This window comes from Terrapene carolina, unplaced genomic scaffold, assembly GCF_002925995.2.
Source record: "Terrapene carolina triunguis isolate 2854851 unplaced genomic scaffold, T_m_triunguis-2.0 Scaffold837, whole genome shotgun sequence".
NCBI classification, from domain to species: Eukaryota; Metazoa; Chordata; order Testudines; family Emydidae; genus Terrapene; species Terrapene triunguis.
Window position 1 is genome coordinate 3649865 of NW_020665188.1, and position 24878 is coordinate 3674742.

General features: G+C 42.1%; 1 protein-coding gene across 2 annotated transcripts in view; it reads left to right on the top strand.

The window, feature by feature from the left end:
* The window catches only part of RYK (receptor like tyrosine kinase), a 112817-nt gene extending 89194 nt beyond the window's left edge, over positions 1-23623 (top strand). For both annotated transcript variants that reach the window (XM_026660781.2, XM_026660782.2), the window contains exons 11-15: positions 8158-8290; positions 13393-13502; positions 17840-17999; positions 22154-22290; positions 22906-23623. In XM_026660781.2, the coding sequence (XP_026516566.1) occupies positions 8158-8290; positions 13393-13502; positions 17840-17999; positions 22154-22290; positions 22906-23017 (652 nt within the window). In that variant the 3' untranslated portion in view covers positions 23018-23623. The remainder of the gene's footprint in view (positions 1-8157; positions 8291-13392; positions 13503-17839; positions 18000-22153; positions 22291-22905) is intronic.
* The last annotated feature ends 1255 nt before the right edge of the window (positions 23624-24878 follow it).

The window sequence follows — 24878 nt, forward strand, 5'->3', positions numbered from 1 at the left end:
GATGGTACAAGCTTATTTAAAGACTGTCATTTTATTAATAGAAATTATATGCACACATCTTGTTATCCGAAAGAGAGTTTCCCAAACACTTCAGTTCAAACACACTGGGTTAGATAAAACAAGTTTATTAACTACAGAGAGAGCAATTTTAAATGAATACAAGTAATGAGTCCTAAACGTCAGAAATGGTTACAAGAAAAATAAAGATAAAATGCAACTAGTGCCTAACTTAACAAACTATGTTAAATTCAAAGCAAAGTTTCTTACCACGTGCTCTCAACAGTCTCACTGGACAAACTTCTTAGGCCAGGACCATTTCTGTTTAATGGCTGCTTCCTTTGTCCATATTCATGCAGTCAATCGATGAACGATGGGGAAGGTGGAGGTGCCTGGGGTTGTCTGCATCTTCTTATAGCCCTTTCCTTCCTTTGGGAAGTATTTCCAGCTGGGAGCAAGGAGAACAGGCAGTCTGTTTGGAAGGGGACTTTCCATGCTGTTTCTTTACTAAGATGTAGATTTTTTTTTTTTTTTTTGCCCCTTTTCTGCCAAAGAATGGCCGCTTAGTGAGTAGTTGGCCCATCAGCCTTATTTACACCTGTCTGAGGCATCAGTTTGCCCTTTGTCTCTTAGGCTAGGTCTACACTGCAGCGGTGTTCCGACCTAAGATACGCAACTTCAGCTACGTGAATACCGTAGCTGAAGTTGCGTATTTTAGGTCGGCTTACCTGGTGGTGAGGACGGGGGAAAGCCGACCGCTGCCGCCGACTCCGCTACCGCCTCTTGTCGAGGTGGATTTCCGGAGTCGACGGCAGAGCGATCAGGGATCGATTTTACCGCGTCCTCACGAGACGCGGTAAGTCGATCCCCGATAAACCGATTGCTACCCGCCGGATCGGCGGGTAGTGAAGACGTAGCCTGAGAAACTGGTTTGGCCATTCCCCAGACATCTCCGGAAAACTTACTGGCCAGGTCTACACTACAAAATTAAGTCAATCTGACTTATGTCAGCATACCGCTGCCACAGTAATTACGTCCCTTGTGCATTGTTTACACTTTGCTCCTGGTATTGATGGTGCACATCCTCACCAGGAGCGCTTGTATCAGTTGTACTGTCAGCGTAGTGCATTTGTGGGACAGCTCCTGAAAGCCAGTAACAGTCGATGTAAGCAATGCCAAACTACATCGACCTTGACTACACTGCTCATGGAGGTGGAGTTAAGTCAATGTAGTGGGGCAGTTCTGTCGGTGAGAGTGAAATTAAGTGTAGACACTTCATAGGTCGACATAAGTTGCCTTGTGTTGACCAAACTCTGTAGAGTAGACCAAACCTTAGGGCTGGTCTACACTACTACGGTAAATAGATCTAAGTTACGTGAATAACGTAACTGAAGTTGACGTAGCTACATCCACTTACCACAGTGTGTACACTGCGCTGTGTCAGTGGGAGATGCTCTCCCATTGATTTAGCATGTCGTCACCAGACCCATTAAATCAACACCACTGCATCGATCGCAGCAGTACCAATTTAGCCGGTAGTGTAGATGTGGCCTTAGTCATAATCTCAATTTATGTTTATAACATCACATATAATGCTGCTACATGCATATTGCCATGATATTATTGATCAGAAAATAGTTTTTAAATGATATCTCAGAAGGCATGCTTGGTACAAAGATTATTACAGTAGCATATATAGGGTGTGGATTCGGGTACATTCTGTCACCACCTATACTTCACGCTATTAAGTATTCTTGCATATCAAGAGATAAATCCTGCCAATAGTGTTATGACAATGATCAACAAGGAGTAGAATGGATGCAAAAAAAAATATAAGCCTCCAAGCAGTACTATGTGTTGCTAAATAGGAAGCATCTAGGATGTAAGAATGCTTAATAGCATGGGTGTAGTGTACATGAATTATTGTCATGATTTTGTGGGGTCTGTATTTAAGGGAGTTATGTACGTCATCCAAGACAATCTCCATTCACTGGGGTTTGAGATGTCACTGAGGGCTTCGTTTGGTCTTCAGAATCTTTAACTGGTAATAGCAAGTGAGCAGGAAGGAACCCAGTTTGACATTCAAGTCTCACGTATTGGCAATTGAGCAAACTTGTAATCTGAAGGAGTTTGATATGGAAATCATTGAAACACAAACAAGATCCACATTGCCTTTTTAAATCACTTTTCTTTGCAGAGTCATGCTTAATTTAAAGTTCTAGTTTATGGCTAAAAAGAGAGATTGGATTAAAGGAAATAAAATAATGCTTCCCATGAAAATGCTCAAATGTATCAGTGTAAAAGTATATTTGCTTTCTTCTGTCCTCTCCCCCAATCTGATTTCTGTTTAGATTGTAAACTTTTTCTGGGGAGGGGCTCTTTTTTTTACACACACACGCACGCTCGCTCTCTCTCTTGGATCTGGGATGCTGAAACAGATTTTAGAAAGAGGGCTTTGGAATTTGCATTACTATATAAAGTAATTACTAGTGCTGGTTGAGAATTTTGTAAATGACTTTTGCATAGTAAATTGGGGAAAACTGAAACAAAATATTATGTGGGTAGCTTTGACTAAGATTAAAATTGTTGAACAGAACCAAAACACTTTATTTAAGTCAGTTCAGCATTAAACTGGATCTGCTGTTTTGCATGATGAATCTTAGGAGATTCAGCCAGCCCGTAATAACACAATAGCTTCAGCACCCATAAATCCCCGCAGCACCACAGGCAGATGAGTTTAAAATTAAGCTGACTCAGGCCTGGTCTACACTAGGCTTTTATGTCGAATTTAGCGCCGTTATATCGAATTAACCCTGCACCCGTCCACACCACGAAGCTATTTAGTTCGACATAGAGCTCTCTTTAAATCGATTTCTGTAAACCTCCCCAACGAGAGGAGTAGCGCTAAATTCGACATGGCCATGTCGAATTAGGCGAGGTGTGGATGGAATTCGACGGTAATAGCTCCGGGAGCTATCCCACAGTGCACCACTCTGTTGACGCTCTGGACAGCAGTCCGAGCTCGGATGCTCTGACCAGCCACACCCCGGGAAAATTTGAATTCCTTTTCCTGTCTGGGCAGTTTGAATCGCAGTTTCTGTTTTGACACCGTGGCGAGCTCAGCAGCAGTGGCAACGATGCAGAGCTCTCCAGCAGAGATGGCCGTGCAATCTCAGACTAGAAAGAGGGCCCCAGCATGGACTGATCGGGAAGTCTTGGATCTCATCGCTGTGTGGGGAGATGAGACCGTGCTTTCCGAGCTGCGCTCCAAAAGACGGAATGCAAAGACCTATGAGAAGATCTCTAAAGCCATGGCAGAGAGAGGATACAGCCGGGATGCAACGCAGTGCCGCGTGAAAATCAAGGAGCTGAGACAAGGCTACCAGAAGACCAAAGAGGCAAACGGACGCTCCGGATCCCAGCCCCACACATCCCGTTTCTACGAGGCACTGCATTCCATCCTAGGTGCGGCCGCCACCACTACCCCACCCCTGACCGTGGACTCTGAGGATGGGATATTGTCCGCGGCCGGTTCCTCAGCGGACGGTGAAGAGGAGGAAGGAGATGAGGAGGACGAGGCAGTCGACAGCGCTGATTTGCCCGACAGCCAGGAGCTCTTCATCACCCTCACAGAGATCCCCTACCAACCCTCCCCAGCCGTTATCCCAGACACAGATTCAGGGGAAGGATCAAGCAGTAAGTGTTTTAAATATCTAAACATTTATTTATAACATAACTGGCATATTTCAAATATTAACAATAGGTAAAGTGCTTTAAAACATGTAAACATTTATTTACAACAAAACAGGAAGATTTAAAATATTAACAGTGGGTAAAGTGCTTCAAAACATGTAAACAGGAAAGTCCAACAAAACGGGAATCTGTGCAAAGTGTATCATGATTAGTCTGTCTTTGGGCGCTTCAATATATAGTCTATTTTCAAAAAATTTCACAATGTCCGCTTCATGATTATAATGCCCAAAACGCTGCACTCTTCTGTCCCTCCAAGGGCACCTAACCCAAAACCTGGTCAATGTATCCGGGGATAGAGGCGACATCCTCCGGGGAGAACTCCTCATAGGTCTCCTGCAGGTGTTTTTCAAGCCTCATGAGCAGGTTCCTGGGCAGGGAGAGCTTGTTAGGCCCCCCGTGGTATGAGACGTTTCCCTGCCACAACGCCAGCAGGTACTCGGGGATCATGGCCTTGCAGAGCATTGCAGCAAATGGCCCCGGTTTCTGCAGGCTGTCACGAAGCATCCGCTCCTTCTGGCTCGCAGAGACCTTCAGGAGGGTGATGTCTGGCATGACTCCCTGCTGTGAATTAGGTAGGGGAAAGTTAGTATTGGGACTGCTTGCCCGTCCCTTTACAGAACTGCAACCGCCGGTTTACAGCCACGCGGTTTACAGCCGCGAGGGGGTGGGACAGGGCCAGAGTTCATGCTTGCAGGATTGCTGCCAGCAGAGACTCGCATTGCTTTCTATGCGAAAGGAGGCCAGTGCCACTCTTAAAGTTTTAAGCAGCCACAAGTCTACGGCTTACCATGTTTGACAGCTAGACAAAGTCCGGTGTCCTGCCCTGCTCCTCAGCTCGCCACAGCAAGACCGCAGGCACGGTAGGCGAGGGCCGAAAATTCGACCTTGTCCTCAGTGCGCGTGTGATAGGTGCTCTGCATGGTCTTGTTCACAGAGAAAGACTATGTTCTCTGTTCACAGATACATTGATCTGTCTCAGGAATTCACTCGCTTTTTCCAATTCCCACAGCCACATCTGCCCAGAGGCTAGCGCACATTAGGAGGAGGAAGAAGAGGACACGGGAAGACATGTTTGCTGAACTAATGGCATGCTCCCGAGCACAGGCAGCCCAGCAGACACAGTGGAGGGAGAACTTGTCCCAAATGCACCGGGCAAACATTGAACGGGAGGAGAGGTGGCGACAGGAGGACAGGCAGGCTACTCAAACGCTGCTTGGACTAATGAGGGAGCAAACGGACACGCTCCGCCGCCTTGTGGATGTTCTGCAGGACCGGAGGCAGGAGGAGAGAGCCCCGCTGCAGTCTCTCTCTAACCGCCCTGCCCCGCCACCAAGTCCCATACCCCCCTCACCCAAAGTCCAAACACGGAGGGGCGGAAGGGGCCGTGAAAAATTTCACTCTACCCCTGCGGACTGCTCTACCACTAGAAGGCTCTCATTCCCCAAAATTTGAAAAGTCCTTTCCTACCCGCCTCACACAAGACCCCGTCCAAGTTTCACCCCCCCCGTTCCATGTGCGGTTGTTAATAAAAAGTACGTTTTTGTTCATTATTGTTTCCATCCTCTTCTTTTAGATGAGAGTCTGTCTGAAGGGGGGGGAAGGGGCTTGGTAATTGGACAGGACAGTCACCTTTAGCAGGGGGCAGGTCCAGCAGCAGGGCACATATACAGTGCAGTGACTAGTTATCCTGGTCAGTCTGGGAGGTGGTTTTCATGTTCTGTGTGGTGGTGGAGGGGGGGGTGTTGCTCTGTGACTTGGTGGCGGGGGAGGGCAGTTACAGATCTTATGCAGCGGTCCTTACCCTGGATCACAGAGCCGCGCAGCAGGGGATCTGTAACCCTCCTCCCCCTGCAAGACAGTCACATAGCCGACACATACACGCAGTCCCGGCCAGGAGGGCTGGCAGGCTCCGTTGAAACAACCAGTCCACCACCGCGGAGCCTGTCATTCCTGGAGTTTAGAAGCATCATTTGCATCACAACACTAAACCCGCCCCCCGCCACAGTCTGCGTCCCAGGTTTAAAACATTCCCGCGAAAACAGTAATAAAGACAACGGTGTCCATTAACAAAACAGAACAGATTTTATTTTTTGGGAAGGGGGTGAAGGGGGTATGTAACTGGAGAGGATAGTCGACGGCAACTGGGTAAAGAAATGGGGGCAAGTTCAGCTTCTGTGTCCACAAACTTAAAAGTCACTGGGTACCCTGCTCAGCCTTGAAACTGGCTTTCAAAGCCTCCCGTATGCACAGCGCGTCCCGCTGGGCTCTTCTAATCGCCCGGCTGTCTGGCTGGGCGTAATCAGCAGCCAGGCTATTTGCCTCAACCTCCCACCCCGACATAAAGGTCTCCCCCTTGCTCTCACAGAGATTGTGGAGCACACAGCAAGCTGCAATAACGATGGGGATATTGGTTTCGCTGAGATCACAGCGAGTCAGTAAGCTTCTCCATCTCCCCTTGAGACGGCCAAAAGCACACTCCACCACCATTCTGCACTTGCTCAGCCGGTAGTTGAAGAGTTCTTGTGCAGTGTCCAGGGCCCCAGTATAGGGCTTCATGAGCCAGGGCATTAGCGGGTAGGCTGGGTCCCCGAGGATCACCGTAGGCATCTCCACATCCCCAACAGTTATCTTGTGGTCCAGGAAGTAAATGCCTTCCTGGAGCCGTCTAAACAGACCAGAGTTCCTGAACACGCGAGCGTCATGAACCTTGCCCGGCCATCCGACGTAGATGTTTGTAAACCGTCCCCGATGGTCCACCAGTGCTTGCAGCACCATTGAAAAGTAGCCCTTTCTATTGATGTACTGGCTGGCCTGGTGGCCCGGTCCCAGGATCGGGATGTGAGTCCCATCTATAGCCCCACCGCAGTTTGAGAATCCCATCGCAGCGAAGCCATCTATGATGGCCTGCGCGTTTCCCAGGGTCACTACCTTTGACAGCAGTACCTTGACGATTGCCTTGGCTACTTGCAGGACAACAACCCCCACGGTAGATTTGCCCACGCCAAAGTGGTTCGCGACTGACCGGTAGCTGTCCGGCGTTGCAAGCTTCCAGAGGGCTATGGCCACTCGCTTCTGGACAGTCAGGGCTGCTCGCATGCGGGTGTCCTTGCGCTTCAGGGCAGGGGACAGCAACTCACAAAGTTCGAGGAAAGTCCCCTTCCGCATGCGAAAGTTTCGCAGCCACTGGGATTCATCCCAGACCTGAAGCACTATGCGGTCCCACCAGTCCGTGCTTGTTTCCCGGGCCCAGAATCGCCGTTCAACAAAATCCACATGCCCCATTGCCACAGTGATGTCCTGGGCGCTGGGGCTCGTGGTTTCTGACAGCTCTGTGCTACTCTCCGACTTCAGGCACTCACGCCAGTGCCGTAGCCTCCTCGCCTGATTTCTCTGCATCTGCCTCAGGGAAAGGTGTATGATAAGCTGCGAGGTGTTGAGAACGGCCACAACTGCAGCGATGGTCGCAGCGGGATCCATGATCGCAGTGCTGTGGCGTCCGCGCTGTCACTGATCAAAAAGTGCGCGAACTGATTTCCCGCCGGCGCTTTCAGGGAGGGAGGGAGGGAGGAAGGGCGGCAGTGACTGACGGATGCCGACAGTTACCCAAAAGCACCCTCGCCACATTTTTTTACCCAGAAGGCATTGGAGGATCGACCCAGAATTCCAATGGGCGGCGGGGACTGCGGGAACTGTGGGATAGCTGCCCACAGTGCACTGCTTCCAATGTCGACGCTTTCCCTGGTAGTGTGGACTGACAAAGTCGAATTACTGTCCTTAGTGTAGACACATACGTTCGACTTTCTAATATCGATTGCACATATTCGATTTAACTAAAATCGAACTACTCTCGTAGTGTAGACATACCCTCAGAATGCAACATTTTGATTTGGCACTTCCAACCCATTGTTTTTCAGACTTTTGTTCCATGAAAATATTCAAATGTTGACTTTCCTTCCTTGTGTAGGACAAATGTCAAACTATCGTTTTCCAGCAAAATGGAAATGTCAATTTTTTGCTCAGTTCTATGAACTATGCTTACTGTAATATAATGGAATCTGTAACATGTATAGGTGCATTTTAAAGAGATGGATACATTTCCAAACTGAAGATACACTCGTAGTTTGTGTAAAGAATAATCTTCAGTGGGATTTTATCTTTAATCAGCTTTGGATCATGCAAAAGTTTTTTTTCTTGATGGAAAACTGCTCAGATGTTTGCACACATTCCTAAACATGTAGCTTCAAGTTATTTGGAGACCTTGTTACTTTATTTTGTTAAATAATCTATTGCCTTTTCTACTGTACTTCTATTTATCATTTATAGTGGGTTCTTTTGTTTAGATGACTTGCTAACTTTGATCAGATATCACCTTTCTAAAATTTAGGAGCATCTGCTCTCATCTTTCAGGAACCTGCTCCCTATCACCCATGTCAGTATAGAAGATGGGGAGAAACCCATGGTGCTGCTGCCTTTCATGAACTGGGGGAACCTTAAGCTGTTCCTGCGCCAGTGCAAGTTAGTAGAGGCCAACAATCCTCAGGTAAGAAACGTCTAATTTAAAAACTCAATGTTTTAGTTGGTCGAACTTTGTTCAGACTTTAAGATCCAGCTGTGGAGACAGTACAGGGATGACTTTTCCAGAGTTGAATGAATTGGAAAGCCTATTACGTAGTTGAAACTTAAAAGCAGACATGGGAAGTGTATATTTTGTGGTTCACAAGAAAAAGTAATTTTTCTGTGCATTTATCACAGACAGTTGTTGACTCCAGTGTCTTATTGATTACAGCAACTCCCTATTTTTACTGTAAATTGGGAGTGTTACATTAAGCATTTGTTTCACTTTGCATTCTGTCTGTTTTCAGATTAATATTTTACAGCTGAACATCACAGGTTCTTTTAAAATGTTATGATAGTTTACTTGCCTAAGGACCTATGGTGTTAGTGAAGTGCTGTTAAAATTTGTAGAGCAAGAATAAGAATTTCAAATATAGGAGTCTAAAATTAGGTTCCTAAATCAGTAGTTAAATATCTGCCTGGTTTTCAAAAATTCTGAACACCAAACAGCTTCCTTCCATTGCCTTATGCATCTTCTTGGCTACATGGTATCCGCAGGTCATGTGCATCTTGGAAGTGAGGCAGCACTGTGTTGTAACTCAATCTGTCAGTGTGACCCCATCTCCTAAGGTGTGTCTTGAAAGCAGCAGTTCTTTGTAGGAGCCTTGCCTCATTCACTGTGTTCGGTGAGGTAACTCCATAGGCACCCTTTACATCCCTGAGTGCACTCCTTACATGCTGTATGCATTGTGGTTGTCTAACCAAATAGCTTGAGTATGGGGTATTTCCTCCTTTTTCTCAGAAAAACTTCTAGGAAACTTTGTTAAGAAAATGTTAATGTTGCAGTTTCTCACTCCACCCAGAAATGCCAAAGTTAAGACTATACTGCAACCTGAACTCCACTTCCTAATGTGTGAGCACTGCTGTAATCTTCGATTACGCAGCTATGTACTATTTCTGACATAATTCAGTATCACACTTCTTTTCATGCATATATTATACATTAATATCTGTAATAGGCTATGTGTCTAACATACACAGAACTGCACAGTGGAAGATGCTACAGAGGTATATCATTCTTAACTTTTTAAAAAATTGTTTGAGAAAACAAAACAGACGGTAGAATTAAATTATAATGCACGCACACAAAGGGGGGGTTAGTTGTGCACAACTTTAACTTTTGACAATTCTTTAATTTTGGTTACTTAACTGTGCATACTTAATGTTTTATTGATATTTAATGCACTTGTTATAAGTTAATCATAACACTTCCATTAATGGTCTTAATTTTTGAAGTTCTTTGTTAATGTTTTTAAAAGAAAATCTTAAGGAAACTTCAGCAAATTGGAAGTGAATTAATCTTTTTATCTCTATTTCCTTTACCTGTATCATATAGTTGGGGGGAGGGGGAGGGGAAGAGTGTGGAACCTGTACAATTTACCAAAAGTGCTTGCTTAATGTTACTAAATTGAATATAATGATTTATTGGCAACTGTCATGTTTTTTTGAGATGGGCAGTGAGGACTGATCGGATTAGGAGAAACACAAATGAGAAGTATACAATTTAATTTGAGGTTGGGGACCTTTTCTACCCGAGAACTTACTGTCGTCCAAGATTGAACATTTTAATAGTGTTTGTGCTACTGAGATTTATAGTAAATGTTAAGGCTGTCGATTAATCGCAGTTTTAATCGCACTATAAAACAATAGAATACCAATTGAAATTTATTAAATATTTTGGATGTTTTTCTACATTTTCATATATATTGTATTCTGCATTGTAATTGAAATCAAAGTGTATATTATTTTTGTTACAAATATTTGCAGTGTAAAAGATAAACAAAAGAAATAGTATTTTTCAATTCACCTCATACAAGAACTGTAGTGCAATCTTTGTTGTGATAGTACAACTTACAAGTGTAGACTTTTTGTTGTTACATAACTGCACTCAAAAACTTCAGAGCCTACAAGTCCTACTTCTTTTTCAGCCAATCGCTAAGACAAACAAGTTTGTTTACATTTACGGGAGATAATGTTACCCTCTTCTTATTTACAGTGTCACCAGAAAGTGAGAACAGGCGTTTGCATGGCACTTTTGTAGCTGACATTGCAAGGTATTTACGTGCCAGATATGCTAAACATTCATATGCCCCTTCATGCTTTGGCCACTATTCCAGAGGACATGCTTCCATGCTGATGAAGCCCATTTAAAAAAAAAAAAAAGTATTCATTAAATTTGTGACTGAACTCCTTGGGGGAGAATTGTATGTCTCCTGCTCTGCCATATATTTCATGTTATAGCAGTCTCAGATGATAACCCAGCACATGTTGTTCATTTTAAGAACACTTTCACTGCAGATTTCACAAAACGTAAAGAAGGTCCCAATGTGAGATTTCTAAAGATAGCTACAGCACTTGACCCAAGATTTAAGAATCTGAAGTGCCGTCCAAAATCTGAGAGGGACGAGGTGTGGAGCATGCTTTCCAGAGTCTTAAAAGTGCAACACTCCAATGTGGAAACCACAAACCCCAAACCACCAAAAAAGAAAATCAACTGTCTGCTGGTGGCATCTGACTCAGATAATGAAAACGAACATGCGTTGATCCGCACTACTTGGGATTGTTATTGAGCAGAACCCATCATCAGCATGGACGCATGTCCACTGGCCTGGTGGTTGAAGTATGAAAGGGCATATGAATCTTTAGTGCATCTGGCATGTAAATATCTTGAGACACCGGCTACAACAATGCCATGAGAACACCTGTTCTCGCTTTCAGGTAACATTGTAAACAAGAAGCAGGCAGCATTATCTCCTGCAAATGTAAACAAACTTGTTTGTCTGAATGAGTGGCTGAACAAGAAATAGGAGTGAGTGGACTTGCAGGCTCTAAAATTTTATATTGTTTTATTTTTGAATGCAGTTTTCTTTGTATATAATTCTACATTTGTAAGTTCAACTTTCATGATAAAGAGAATGCACTACAGTACTTGTATTAGGTGAATTGAAAAATACTATTTAGTTTGGTTTTTTACAGTGCAAATACTTGTAATCAAAAATAAATATAAAGTGAGCACTGTACACTTTGTATTCTGTGTTGTAACTGTAATCAATATATTTTAAAATATAGAAAACATCCAAAAATATTTAAATAAATGGTATTCTGTTATTGTTTAACAGCGCGATTAATTGCGATTAATTTTATCACGATTAATTTTTTAATCGCTTGACAGCCCTAGTAAATGTTAATCATCTAATACAGAAATGAAATGGAACAAAACACTTTGTAAGCGGAAAATCTGAATGAAAAAGGATTTATCAACCACAGCAGACGCATGCCTGTGTATTTTGTTAAGATAATTTTCCATCATGCTCCTCTTAATCTTTCTCTCACAACACTGCCTGGCTTTCTCTAGATGATTGACTTGTCACTTACTTTATTTTTATGGGCTATCTGGTTCACTGGGGTCAATAAGTCATCCCTGCTTTGTACACTAAGTACCAAGCAGTCAAGGGCTTTCTTCCTGTTAATTTGCAGAGGTACTGTACTGTGAGCAACTGTGGGACTATGATTGTGTCTGCTTTTGCTTTGTGGCTTGATCTCTAAATTGCAAATGTCTACAGACTGATACTGTCTCCTTCCCAGGCATCCAGATATTAGCCCATCTGATGGAGTTTGTGTTCTGAATATTCACATAGGACTCGCTGTCCGTGTGCCAAAGAAAGTCTGCAGGAAAACACTAATCCAGTTTGATAACCGTTCATGTACTATTGCTTTAAGGCCCTGTTAATCCAAACAGACAGTGTTTTCACAACTGACTTGTATTAACTAGCTTTGACCATATTTTCTTTTAATGTAAAATAAAGTAAGAAAGTGGGAAATACTTAACACCATAAAACCTGAGTCCTTCGTTAAGAGTGGCATTCCTCCTTCACTCATTCAAATACTTTAAAACAATTAATTTAGTAAACTCCAATTTAGCTGGCATACTTCTGTTTTCTCATCATTATCTGTGACTTACTGCATTAAATATGACCAGTACAACGTTGCTTATGTCATTTGATATTAGATTCAATTTATTTTATTCTGCCTCAGATTTTCAATGTTACTACAGAACTTTGTATAGAAATTGCATAACTGTTGCAGAAGTTATGAACTGAGCACCTGAAGCACACATCTGTGGGAAGCGGTGGATTCTGCAGTGAATTCTGCAGAATACATAGGGCCCTGGCAATGGTATAATACTAAATCAGTGTCCGTATCCCAAAGCAGGCTACAGGAAGTAGTAAATATCTCAAATCGCAGACAACATGCAGTAACATCATGTTTGCACATTATATATTACATTTTAAAATTAAACACTCTCACTACAAAGCTCCCCATTAATTAACACTGACAAAATTACAAAGGGATATGGAGCAAAGGGGTTGAGACTTGCAGTCTCCAGCATTGGATAGGAATTATAAATTTGAGGCTGCTGCTCCTTTTATATACTTGAAAAAAGAACAGGAGTACTTGTGGCACCTTAGAGACTAACAAATTTATTAGAGCATAGAAAGCTTATGCTCTAATAAATTTGTTAGTCTCTAAGGTGCCACAAGTACTCCTGTTCTTTTTGCGGATACAGACTAACACGGCTGCTACTCTGAAACCTGTCTTTATATACTTGGTTGTGGTCTGTTCCTTGAAAATGAGTGCTGCTTTTGTGAGTAATATGCAGAGAAGTGTATAGCAGGGTGGCTGAAATTTTGGTGGATCCAGATGCCATTTTGTCTCAGTCCATCCCTGATTTATGTGAAAAACTGGTGACAAGGAAAATGAAAGCTAGGAAATATTTCAAAGCCAATTTACAGCTAAAAATAAGACATTTTCAGAAATTAAGGGTTAAGTATTTTAAATAAGTATCAAGAAATACCAGGGAGCAATGACGATGTGTCCTGAAGAATGAGTGGTTGCAGATAGTTTTTATAAATGAGATAAAATATGGAAACGAATATTAAAATTGAGAAAAAATACTCTACATGGCAGACACTCAACTCTCTATTTGTAGGATTTTGTGATGTTAATAATTTTTCTGTGCTGTTGCAGGCAATTTCCCAGCAGGATCTTGTTCATATGGCTATTCAGATTGCCTGTGGAATGAGTTATTTAGCCAGAAGGGAGGTCATTCACAAAGACCTGGCTGCTAGAAACTGTGTGTAAGTACTGTGTCTTAAAGGACTATTATGGAGCCAGATTGTACCCTGTCTATGGTTATGGCTGAGATGTGCTTTCCATTATAAATCTGATTTTTCCCACCTCAAACCACATCCTCAGATGTTTCAAATGCTGCACGTGTGGTCTGTGGCCAGCAGATAGGTTTGTGTCCAGATATGAAGTGAATCAGATGAACTGTTTTTGAGATGGGATGCAAAAAAAATAAGTTTTAATTGTGTTTTGAAAACTCTTAATGTTTTGGTTTTTTTGTCTGATCATGTCTCAATGTTTCTTACATTTCAAGTTTAAAAGGACTTGGTGAGATCTAGTACACTGTTTAGATTGAGGCCTGGTCTACACTGGGGGGGGAGGGAGGGAGATCGACCTAAGATATGCAACGTCAGCTACGAGAATAGCGTAGCTGAAGTCAACGTATCTTAGGTTGACTTACCTCGCGTCCTCACGCTGCGGGGTCGACTGCCGTCGCTCCCCCGTCAACTCCGCTTCCGCCTCTCGCCGCAGTGGAGTACATGAGTCGACGGCAGAGCGATCGGGGATCGATCACTACCCGCCGATCCAGCAGGTAGTGTAGATGTACCCTTAGCGTATGAGAAGCTTTTCTCTGGCACATCAGGAATATCAGAATGGTTTGTTTGTCCCTGGTAGACTTCTTAAAATAGCCAAATGATTAATTGAAACGTTACCTTTCATTTAAAGGAAGAGAAGAGCAGGTCTCGAAACAGTTGCCTTGTGGGGAGAGCCCTCAAAATGTAAAATAAAAAAGTCACAGCCTGCCCTGCTCCCCTTTACGTTCCCCAAAAAGTCTGATCTGATTTCCCCTTGATTAGAAACCCAGAAAATTCAGAGTTGAGATTAAATTTAAATAAGTATTTGAAGGCATAGAAAGGAACAGTTAAGGCCCCCCCCTTCCCCCTCCAGCAGCAGTTGTAACTCTTGGAGGATTGCTACAAAGGCAGTTTAATAAGTGAGGCAACTTTTGTCCATCCATAACTGACAACTTCGCCCCTCACTGTCCACAAAACCTAATGCTTTAGCCTTAACTGTATGGTGTTTGCACTGACTCCAGCTTTCTTTATGGCGATACATGGTCCACAGAGAGCCACTTCAAAAATTCCCGATAAAACAGTCATTCCTCAGTCTTCACTGAAATTCCAGTTTCTGTAAATAAGTAGCTTTAGATGCAGAGCTAGTATAGGCTTGGATTATGAAATTATGTCACTTGGGTAAAAAGATGTCAGTGTAATAACTAAGCACCATGCCAAGAATCCAAGACGTGTGTGAAAGTGATTATGAAACTAATGCTTTGTGGTTCACATTTTTGATACTCTATCCACAAGCTATACAAACACATATCCAGACTTGAAATGTTTGAAATCTATCTGCAGAAATCTCAAGAGCCCTTATGAGTAAAAGTTGGAGAAGATGGTAGCCTGTGGTCACTATTACACAGTATTTTTCCAGATTCAAGATGTTTAAGCCTTGAAAAAAATTGAAAGAATAACACTGGACTACCAGAAAGATCTATTAACATTGGAAAAAATACAGGGACGGACAACCAAAATTAATAGGGGTATGGAACAGTTTCAATATGAGGAGACGGGACAGCTCTAGGCACCAGCAAAGCAAGCATGTGCTTGGGGCGGCACATTTCCGGGGCAGCATTCTGGCCATCCTTTTTTTTCGGGGCAGTTGCACTCTCGGAGCTGCGCCACTTAGACGGGGCGAGAGCGCCGCGCCCCCAGCAGCAGCGGGAAGGGGAAGCCCCTGCCCCGGGATGCTGAGCTGCCAGGGCCCAGCCGCTACCTGGGGAGGAGAGGGCAAGTCCTGCTGGGGAGAATCATAGAATATCAGGGTTGGAAGGGACCTCAGGAGGTCATCTAGTCCAACCCCCTGCTCAAAGCAGGACCAATCCCCAACTAAATCCTCAAATTGCCCCCTCAAGAATTGAACTCACAACCCTGGGTTTAGCAGGTCAATGCTCAAACCACTGAGCTATCCCTCCCCCGGAGCTGCGCTGCCTCATCCGCGCACTGGCTGCTGTACTGGCTTGTGCCACCCCTTATATCGGGGCTTCTCTGCATGGCCGGGCGGGGGAGGGGGTAAAGCCCCTGCAGGCGCTGGGAGAAGGTGACATCACTCCCTCCGCTTCCAGCGCTGCCTGCGAGCCCCAGCCCCACCTGAGCTTGGGGCGGCAAATTTTTTGCTTGGGGCAGCAAAAAGCCTAAAGCCGGCCCTGTGAGGAGAGATTAAAAAGACAGATTGTTCATCTTGGAAAAGAGACAACTAAGGGAAGATATGGTAGAGGTCTATAAAATCATGAATGGTGTGGAGAAAGTGAATAGAGAAGTGCTGTTTACCTCTTCACATAACACAAGAACCAGGGGTCACCCAATGAAATTAATAGGCAGCAGGTTTAAAACAAACATAAGGAAGTACTTCTTCACGCACCATGCAGTCACCGTGTGAAACTTGTCAGGAGATGTTGTGAAGGCCAAAAGTATAACTGAGTTCAAAAAAGAATGTTAAATTCATGGAGGATAAGTTCATCATTGGCTATTAGCCAAGATGGTCAGGGATGCAACCCCATGCCCTAGGTGTCCCTAAATAACTGACTGTTAGAAGCTGGGACTGGATGTTGGGGTGGATCACTTGATAAAGTTCTTTGTTCTGTTCATTCTCTTTGAAGCATCTGGCACCATCTGCTGTCAGAAGAGAGGATAGTGGGCTTTGGGGACCATTGGTCTGACCTAGTATGGCCATTCTTATGTTCTTATGAAAGTAAAGCAAGTCATTAAGGAAGATAAATAACACTGTAGAGAAAAGACATGATTTCTTTGTATTGATCTCTACCAGAGGATATTGAAAAGAGTAGGCGTCTCCTCAGGTACTATCAGTGTGAGATGTCAAAAGAGGAGGAGCTGAAGTAACTTTAGAAAGAAGTGGCTCAAATGTTAACAAATATGTACAATCTTGACCTTGATATAATCTATTATATTGGAGGGTAGCAAATGTTGCAGTATCTTTAGATAGGCATAAAAGGTGATCCTCGTAGTGCCTCACTTAATTACCAAGATAATTGGTTGACACAAGAATTAAAAATAGAATTATAAAACAAAGCATTATGAAGTCACCTGTTTGCAACTCCATAGTTAGTGTTCTGTTCTAAAGTGGATTTAATTCCTGATTTTTCTCTAAGAGTAGGTTTCCAACCTGTGTGAAGTTTAGTTTTTTGTTCTTTGAATTGAGGTGCCTAAAATCAAGTCACTTCTGAAAATTTAGGTCGCTGTGTTCAATTCTGGTCACTATATCTCAAAAAGGATAAAACAGAAATAGATGGAGTTCAGAGGCATGTGACATGATATTAAAGGTACTGAATATCTCCCATATGAAGAGATATTGAAAAGATTGGGACTGCTTATGTTAGAGCAGAGATGAATAAGAGGCTATGTGACAGAGGTATGCTCAGTAATAAATGGTGTAGAGAAGATAAATCAAGAATTTTTACTTACCCTTCCTCATAAGAACAAGAGGATATTCAATTAAATTGAAAGGCAAATTCAAAATTGATAAAAGGAAATTTAAACAAAGCATAGTTAGTTTGTGGCTCTCATTTCCACAAGATGTCGAGTTTAGCAGGATTTGCAAAAGGATTAGACACATAGGTGGATTATCAGAATATCCACAGTTAGAGGATTTTTAAAAAGTTTGGAAGGGATACAAAACTCTCACGTTGAAGAGTGTAAATTAGCCTGCAAGTGAAGAAACTTCGCTGCTGTAAGTAGGTTCTTCCATAACTGGCTGCTTCAGGCTTTCTTGCACTTTTTCTGAAGCATCTGATACAGACAATTGTCAGAGGCAGAATACCCATTAGATGGAACCTTTGTTTCATCAGATATGAGAAATCCTAAATTACTATCCTGTAAAATCGGTCTGTAAGGATACAAGAAGGGAATTGGGAAAGTTGGTTGTTAAAGGGACAGAGAAAGTTGTTGAGTATTTTAACTGGACATTTCCCCATTTTAAAACAGTTTGGTTTTATTTTATGTCTGAGACTTCTGGCTTTCTATTGCTCATCTTTTCATAGCCAAAAATAATTTTGAAATCACTTTATCCTGAAGTTAACTGATATGTACTTAGTGGTAATGGCAGCATATCAGTGTCATGATCTGGGAAAATGTTAAGCTTTAAAACGTTGGTAACAAATGTTCAAGCTCATCTGTGAAGTCCTATATATACAATATTTTTAAAAGATGCAGTAACGCAACTATAAATAATACATATGTTGCATAACCAAATGCTCTTATTGTCTTTTAATCAGCATTGATGATGCACTTCAGGTCAAGATTACAGACAATGCGCTATCCCGAGACCTGTTCCCCATGGACTATCATTGTCTGGGAGATAATGAAAACAGGCCAGTGCGGTGGATGGCTCTTGAAAGCTTGGTTAACAATGAATTTTCCAGTGCTAGTGATGTGGTAAGTTTTATATTTACATTTTCTAAAACAGTATATAGTTATATGGGTTTCTTTCTTTTAAACACCTTTTTCACACAATTTATTCATGGAAAAAAGGAGTTGAATTGACAGTGCTGAAGACTGAAGTCCTCTGTGCATAACATATATATCCAGAACAGCAGCTGTACTTGCTTCCACCACGCACTGCCATGCCTATGGTATCCAGCCCTAACATAGAGGGATCACCTCTTGAACGACAGGATTGTTCACTCCTTTCCCATTGTGGTTTGGCACCTCTGAAATTGCCAGCAAGGGTATCAAGTGTAGTAGTGTGTTTGACCCAGACACTTGTCTCCTAAAGTAGAGGAGGGAACACATTCTGTATATACCACTAAACAATTATGAAATGTTACTGACATTTAGTCACTGCTACCCTTTAATAGCCTGGCTTCTATCTAGAGACTTACAGATGAGCAGAGGACTTGCTGATTAAATCCTGAAACTTTCTAAACAATTCACCTGATTTCAAGAACTGGCATTTTCATGTATTCTATGTTTTCTGTGAATCTAAAATGTACTGTCCCTTCCAACCCTGATTGTAGTGTCCAATGGTAATTTTGACACTGCTTTTCTTGGGTTGTCTTCTCAGAATGGAAGTGTGTGACTGAGCTACAACAGAATAATTTTAGCACACAGGAGCAGTACTGAAAAGTATGCCAGAGTGGTTTCCTGAGCAAATTACCCTGATGGCCTTCAGCTTGTCATACAGCTTGTCTTAATGGTTCAGAATTTATATACTGTACAAACCCTTACATTTCGCATTCCCACTTCCTTGAGACACATTACTTGTGAATTTAATGCACAGGGCATTTAGTGTATAATACATTAGTATTCTTTTTACACTAAGCATCTTCAATACATTCATTACATAGAGCAAGCTATTAAATTGTTGCTCTTATCCCCCAACACAACTGTCCAGTCTGTAAATCCTTGACATATAGATCATACCATGCATTAAAAAAATTCTCCTTTCCAGTTTGAGATCAGATTGCTCTTTTCAGTCTGTCCTGAGTTTTATTGAAGGCCCTGTTCTGAGAAGTGAAAAGAAGCTCTTATGTAATGCTAAGTACCATTCACTCCTGTTGATATCCGTGGTCGTCGTGTGCTGATCAGCTTGCAGGATAAATGCCTTACACCTTTTCCTTCATTAAGACTTTCAACAACCAGAGATATTAGAAAGAACTGTTTTCAACAATCAATAGTAAGAGTGACTCTGGAGAACCTTGGTTAAGATTGTGCAGTAGTTTGAGCACTAGCCATTGATAAACGACACAGCCACGTGATCTGGTTTTCCTGCCATAGGGTAATTTCCATTTAATGATGTTACCTTTACAATTTTGATGCAGTGAGGTGTTGTGCATTTTTTTGAAACCTCATGTCTCATCTGTTTTAGAAGTCTTCTCAAATTTTCTAACGGTGTGTGTACACATAACTCGTATTCCACTGAAGTTTCCCATTCTCTTGCATATTGCCATAGTTCCTATGTTAGTAATCAAGACTTTGAAAAAGGGTCAGCTTTACCTCAGAGTTATTTCTATATTAGCATAAAAAGTTCTAAGTATTTCCTGTTTTTCTAAAAGTCTTGTTGTTTTGTAAATTGAGTAGATTATTATCTGAAATTACAGCAAATCCAGCTAATGCAGGCTTTCAGTGGAATCTGTACAATGTATCCATTTCATCTCCAATATTAAACCTTCACTAGTGTGAACGTGTCCTGTGAAGATCAGACTAGAGGTAAAATTTTCAAGTGTAAGTGACTTTAGCATCTGTGTCCTAAACTTACAATTGGACTTGGGCACTTAAATCACTTAAGCACTCTTGAAATTTTACCCTGGACCAGTGAAGTGCTCTTGGTTAGGAGATACCATGAGCCATGGTGAACATAAAATAGTGCATGTCTTGCCACTTTTGTGTCATGGATGTGTATCGTTTCTAATATATAAAATTGAAGCTGCATGGTTTATACTCACCCCTAGCCACTTGAACATTGTACTTATCAGCTCCACTTCTTCTGTTGAGCCCCTTCCCTGGAACTCCCCAGTCTACAAACACTCCTTTTTATCACTGCTGAAAAATAACAGGGTAGTTAATGAATTTCCTGGCATTGACAGAATTAGAAGCTTATTCTCAGGGGGTGTGAAGAATAATTATAACGGCGCCTTCTAGGCTGAAGTCTGTCCAACAAAATCCGTCAATAGAGCAAGGGGGTCAGAATGTAGTAGGGTCTCTCTCAGAGATCCTACAGATTTAAATGTGCCCCTTTAACATGCAATACATAAATGTTTTGCATTATACAGAATAAATGCAGCTACATTTTAACATATAGTAGATCATGTTGTTAATAAATTGATAGAACACCTCTACCCCGATATAACAGGAATTCGGATATAATGCGGTAAAGCAGCGCTCCGGGGAGGGGGGGGGGGCCGGGCTGCGCACTCCGGTGGATCAACGCAAGTTTGATATAACGCGGCTTCACCTATAATGTGGTAAGATTTTTTTTTTGGCTCCCGAGGACAGCGTTGTATCGGGGTAGAGGTGTACTAGAGCTAACTACTAGAATACTGTAATGTGCCTGAATTAAAATTCCTTCATCATTTTACGAACCTGAAAGGAAAGGCCTATCCACCCTAACTAACTTCCCTCTTAATGTTTACTGTAGTGCTGTTTTACAGATCTATACCCTTCTGTCTGCTCCTCCAAAAACAAACGTTAGGTATCAACTGCATGTAATACATTATGCATAGTGGTATCAGTTGTACACATTTAGGTTTTGTCTGCACTGAGAAAAAGGAATCCGTGCTTTAACAGTTTAAATAGGGTTCAGACACATTATGTTGAACCTGCTTTAGCTGTTTTTCTTTCATATAGCTTAGCTGATTTTTTAAATGGTTCCTACAAGGTTTTTTTTCCCATCCACAGCAGTTAGCCAAAGTGTTGAAAAAAAAAGTTCAGCAAGAGCCATGTTTTTATACTGTTTTCTTTCCAGGATAGATGGGGCCTTTTTCCTTCTTTGTGAATTTTCTGAGACAATATAGTTATAAAATGGGAAACAACTACGTTGTCACTATATAAAGTAGTTTTACTTGAATTATCTGTTTACCCAGTTTCCTAAATTTTAGTTTGCTGCTTATTTCAAAACTCTCACCAGTGTCCATTGACTATCAACCTTTTTGTATTTTTTAAAAACCTGTGTTTACATCCCTGGGCAGTTTTTTGGGCTTGAGGGGCTCAAGCTGCAGAACTGTTTCATTACTGTTTAGACTTCTGGGCTAAGGCTGGAGTCCTGGGCACTAGGACCCTGTGAGGTGGGAGGATCCCAGAGCTCAGGCTCCAGTCTGAGCCCGGAAGTCTACATGGCAGTGAAACAGCCCCATGAGCCTGAGATGCTGAAGGCTGAGGTGTGTGAACCCCTGAGAGTGAGACAACCTGGTTAGAGAAAATTGAGGCAGGAAGTGCCTGCAGTGCCATGTGGTCAGAAGGGGGCACTTCAGGGCTGGCATGCCCTATGATACGTCCGCTGAGCAAAATATAAAGTTAGTAACTAACTCACCAAACCTGTTGAGGGGATTAGATTTTCACAACACTGTGCAAACCAAAGTCCTGTGTAAATATAATTGTTTGTTACATTCTCTACAAAGTAAACTGTACTGTACATTGTTACTTAAACTTAGTGTTTTTAAGGGTTGTGAAATCTTCAGATCAAATACTTTATAGAAAAGCAGCGTTTTATTATCCTATATGCATTTTGTGATTTTATTTGTGTGTTTAAAAGCTTGGTGCTGTCAGAGCTATCTGTTACTGTTGAAAGTTAGAACCAGTTCTTGTTTCTAAGGTTGTTATTCCCATTTAAATGGTCAATGATGCAAATGAGAAAAGTCACTTTCCTATCTTGGGAGAAAATTATAGCAGCACCACATTTAACATGAAAGGACAGGAGTTGCCACATTTATAAAGCTCTTATATCTTCCTTATCAAAAATATGAGGAACACATTAAGTTTAAATAGTTGTTAAGTGTGCATGACTAATTTTGTGAGAGAACTGAAGCTGACAGAGGCCCCAAACCCTACTGTACTGCTAACTTGCTGCTGTATAAAACACTTTTTTTTTCTAGTGGGCATTTGGAGTAACACTGTGGGAGCTGATGACTTTGGGGCAGACTCCGTATGTGGATATTGACCCTTTTGAGATGGCTGCATATCTAAAGGATGGATACAGAATAGCTCAGCCAATCAACTGCCCTGATGAACTGTAAGTGTGGGCTTATTACGAGAGGGGAGAAAGAGTGGTTTTTATTCCACTTTTCAGGAAACATTTTTTAAATTCAGAGCAAGCAGAGAACAGAGGAAGTCTCAATTCAGTCATCCTGACCAGGTTGTGTTAAATGTTCATTTAAATGATGCGTTGTTGTTGTTGTTTTTTAAAGGTCACACTCAGACATTTTTCAAGTGGAATAAGTAAAGAGAACCAGTATTTTTCTTCCACTCTCCTTCCTTGTCTCAGCCTGTCTTCCCCAAATTCCCTTTCTCTGTACCCGCCTACAGAAATTCTTTAAGTAGTGTTTTTAAAGCATTTTAATTGCCACTATCAGATTATCCTAATACTGCTACTGGACTGCCTTTGACTTGTCTATCTCTTGTCAAACCAGATCAACACCTCCAGTAGTAGTACTTTTGCTGGTCACTCCAGATATGCTACTTCTGAAAAAACAATTTGGCACAGTGCCATAAGGTAAAAAAAATTGATGGTCAAAGGGAAAAAAGAAACTTTGCTTGTGGTTGGATCTCTTTACTCAGGTTCTTGACACTTGTGTGTATCATGATTAGCTGTCGTCTTCTGATGTCTCCCCTTTGTTTTTGTCTTCAGGTTTGCTGTGATGGCCTGTTGTTGGGCCCTAGATCCTGAGGAAAGACCCAAATTCCAGCAGCTAGTGCAATGTCTAACGGAATTCCATGCAGCTCTGGGAGCCTATGTCTGAAGCTTCAAGCATGGATTCCATATGCTACTTGGGAAGGGACAGTGCATACACGTCCAGCGCCATGCATCACTTGGACCTACTCACGCACTACGTGTATAAAGCAACGCCAACGGGAGAAAGCACTTCTTCCAAAACACTGTGCCTTAGAATGCTTTTGTAGCCTGACTTTTTTGTAAGACCTCTTGATGTTGAGTATTTTCTAGATATCACTTTTGCTAAGTTAAATTGAGACCGTTTTATTTGCCACCAGGTTTTCTAAAATATTAGTGATAGTGAACTTGAACACAAGAGTTGGACGGACTTTTGCACTGTTACAACAGACACAGAGTTGGTTTTTTAAAGGTTATTTTAGAGCTGGTAGGAAAAGGGGGAAATTATGCAAACAACATTGCAGAGACTTTTCCCTTTTAGAAACTGAAATTTTCTGACCAGCTCTAGTGCTTGATCTTGTATTTATCTGGAATAGCTTTTTAGTATCAACTGCTTTTCTTTTGAGACGATGGCACAAAAACATTGGGTCCATAAGTGGCATCTTATTTTTTAACCCATTCTTCATCAACGGTTCTTGGAAAAGCTGGTCTTCAAGATGCAATATCACCTTTCTAAGACAATAAGCAATTATGTAAAAGAGATTCCAGTTTACCTCGTACAGAGTGGTAAGGATCGGACTGAATGGAGTCTGTTCTTACAAATGAAAGGCTGACATGATTTAAGATAGTTCAAAATACTAAGTAGAGGCCTTCAGAGAAGCACCAAAATAGCCCTTATTTGGGTGCCTTTCACCTCAGATTTCTAGATTGCAGTTTCTCTTGCTGAAAAGGTACTGGTTGTTTTTAGGGTTTTTATGGCCTGAAATGGGCTTAAATACATAAATATATATTTGTAAAGAGACACACTTGCAGAGTAAAGAATGTTTTTCTATTATAATGATTGTGAAAACTTAATCCCTAACACTGGCTAGTGTATCAAGCTTGCAGGTTCTGAAATATATCTTTATTAGGACCAGTTTATGTAGCCCACTGTGAAGGCATTAGATTGCACCTCCCTTGACTGCAAAGCCCAAAGATTCAACATGTATTGTTATCTTACCCACCCCCATCTGCCCCAGACTTCTATGCCACCTCACTGGGGGAGGAGATGGGGATGTTCCATCCTGTCAGTGAGCTGTAAGTAACATCCAGAATATAGGTATGGCTTGTAGGGAAATGGAGGCTGGAGGTTTCCATTGATTCAGCTTGAGGCTAAGAGAGGAGAATTTTCACTTTTTCATGAGATTCAAGCTGCCTCCATTAGAGCTCTCAGGCAGCATGAAGCAGCCTATACTTCAGATCATACAGCACATAAGCACAACCAGCAAGCATCCCACTAGTTTCACTCAATCTTTAGGATGAGAGCCCCATACCCTGAAGCTCCCTGCAGCTGCATGGCCATTGCTGTCAGAACAGGCCCTGTACCTGATGGTTATTGACACCAAGGTTTAGAAATCTTTGATTTACAAGGACAAGAAATTAGACTTGGCTATGATATGTGCAAATTAAAAATTAGAGCAGCCTTTCTCAAACTTCTGAAATCTGAGCCCCCTTTCAGGAAAATAAAACCAGTCTCTCCCCTGCCACGTTAAGGTAGTATCTGGGAAGAGTTTGCGATGCCACTGTATGTGTACCCCTTTCCTCCTCGAGCTGTGCCTTCATACTTTCTACAGCATGTACCCTGTAATTTGGGAAACACGGAGCTAGAAAATTTTAAGTCCCTCAAATAGAAAAGCTGTCTTTATCCTTACATGGAGAGGTCCTCAACCTGTGATCGGAGAAACAAGTCATGTTTCACTCCAAACAACTTTTCCTGATCATTGTAATGAGCT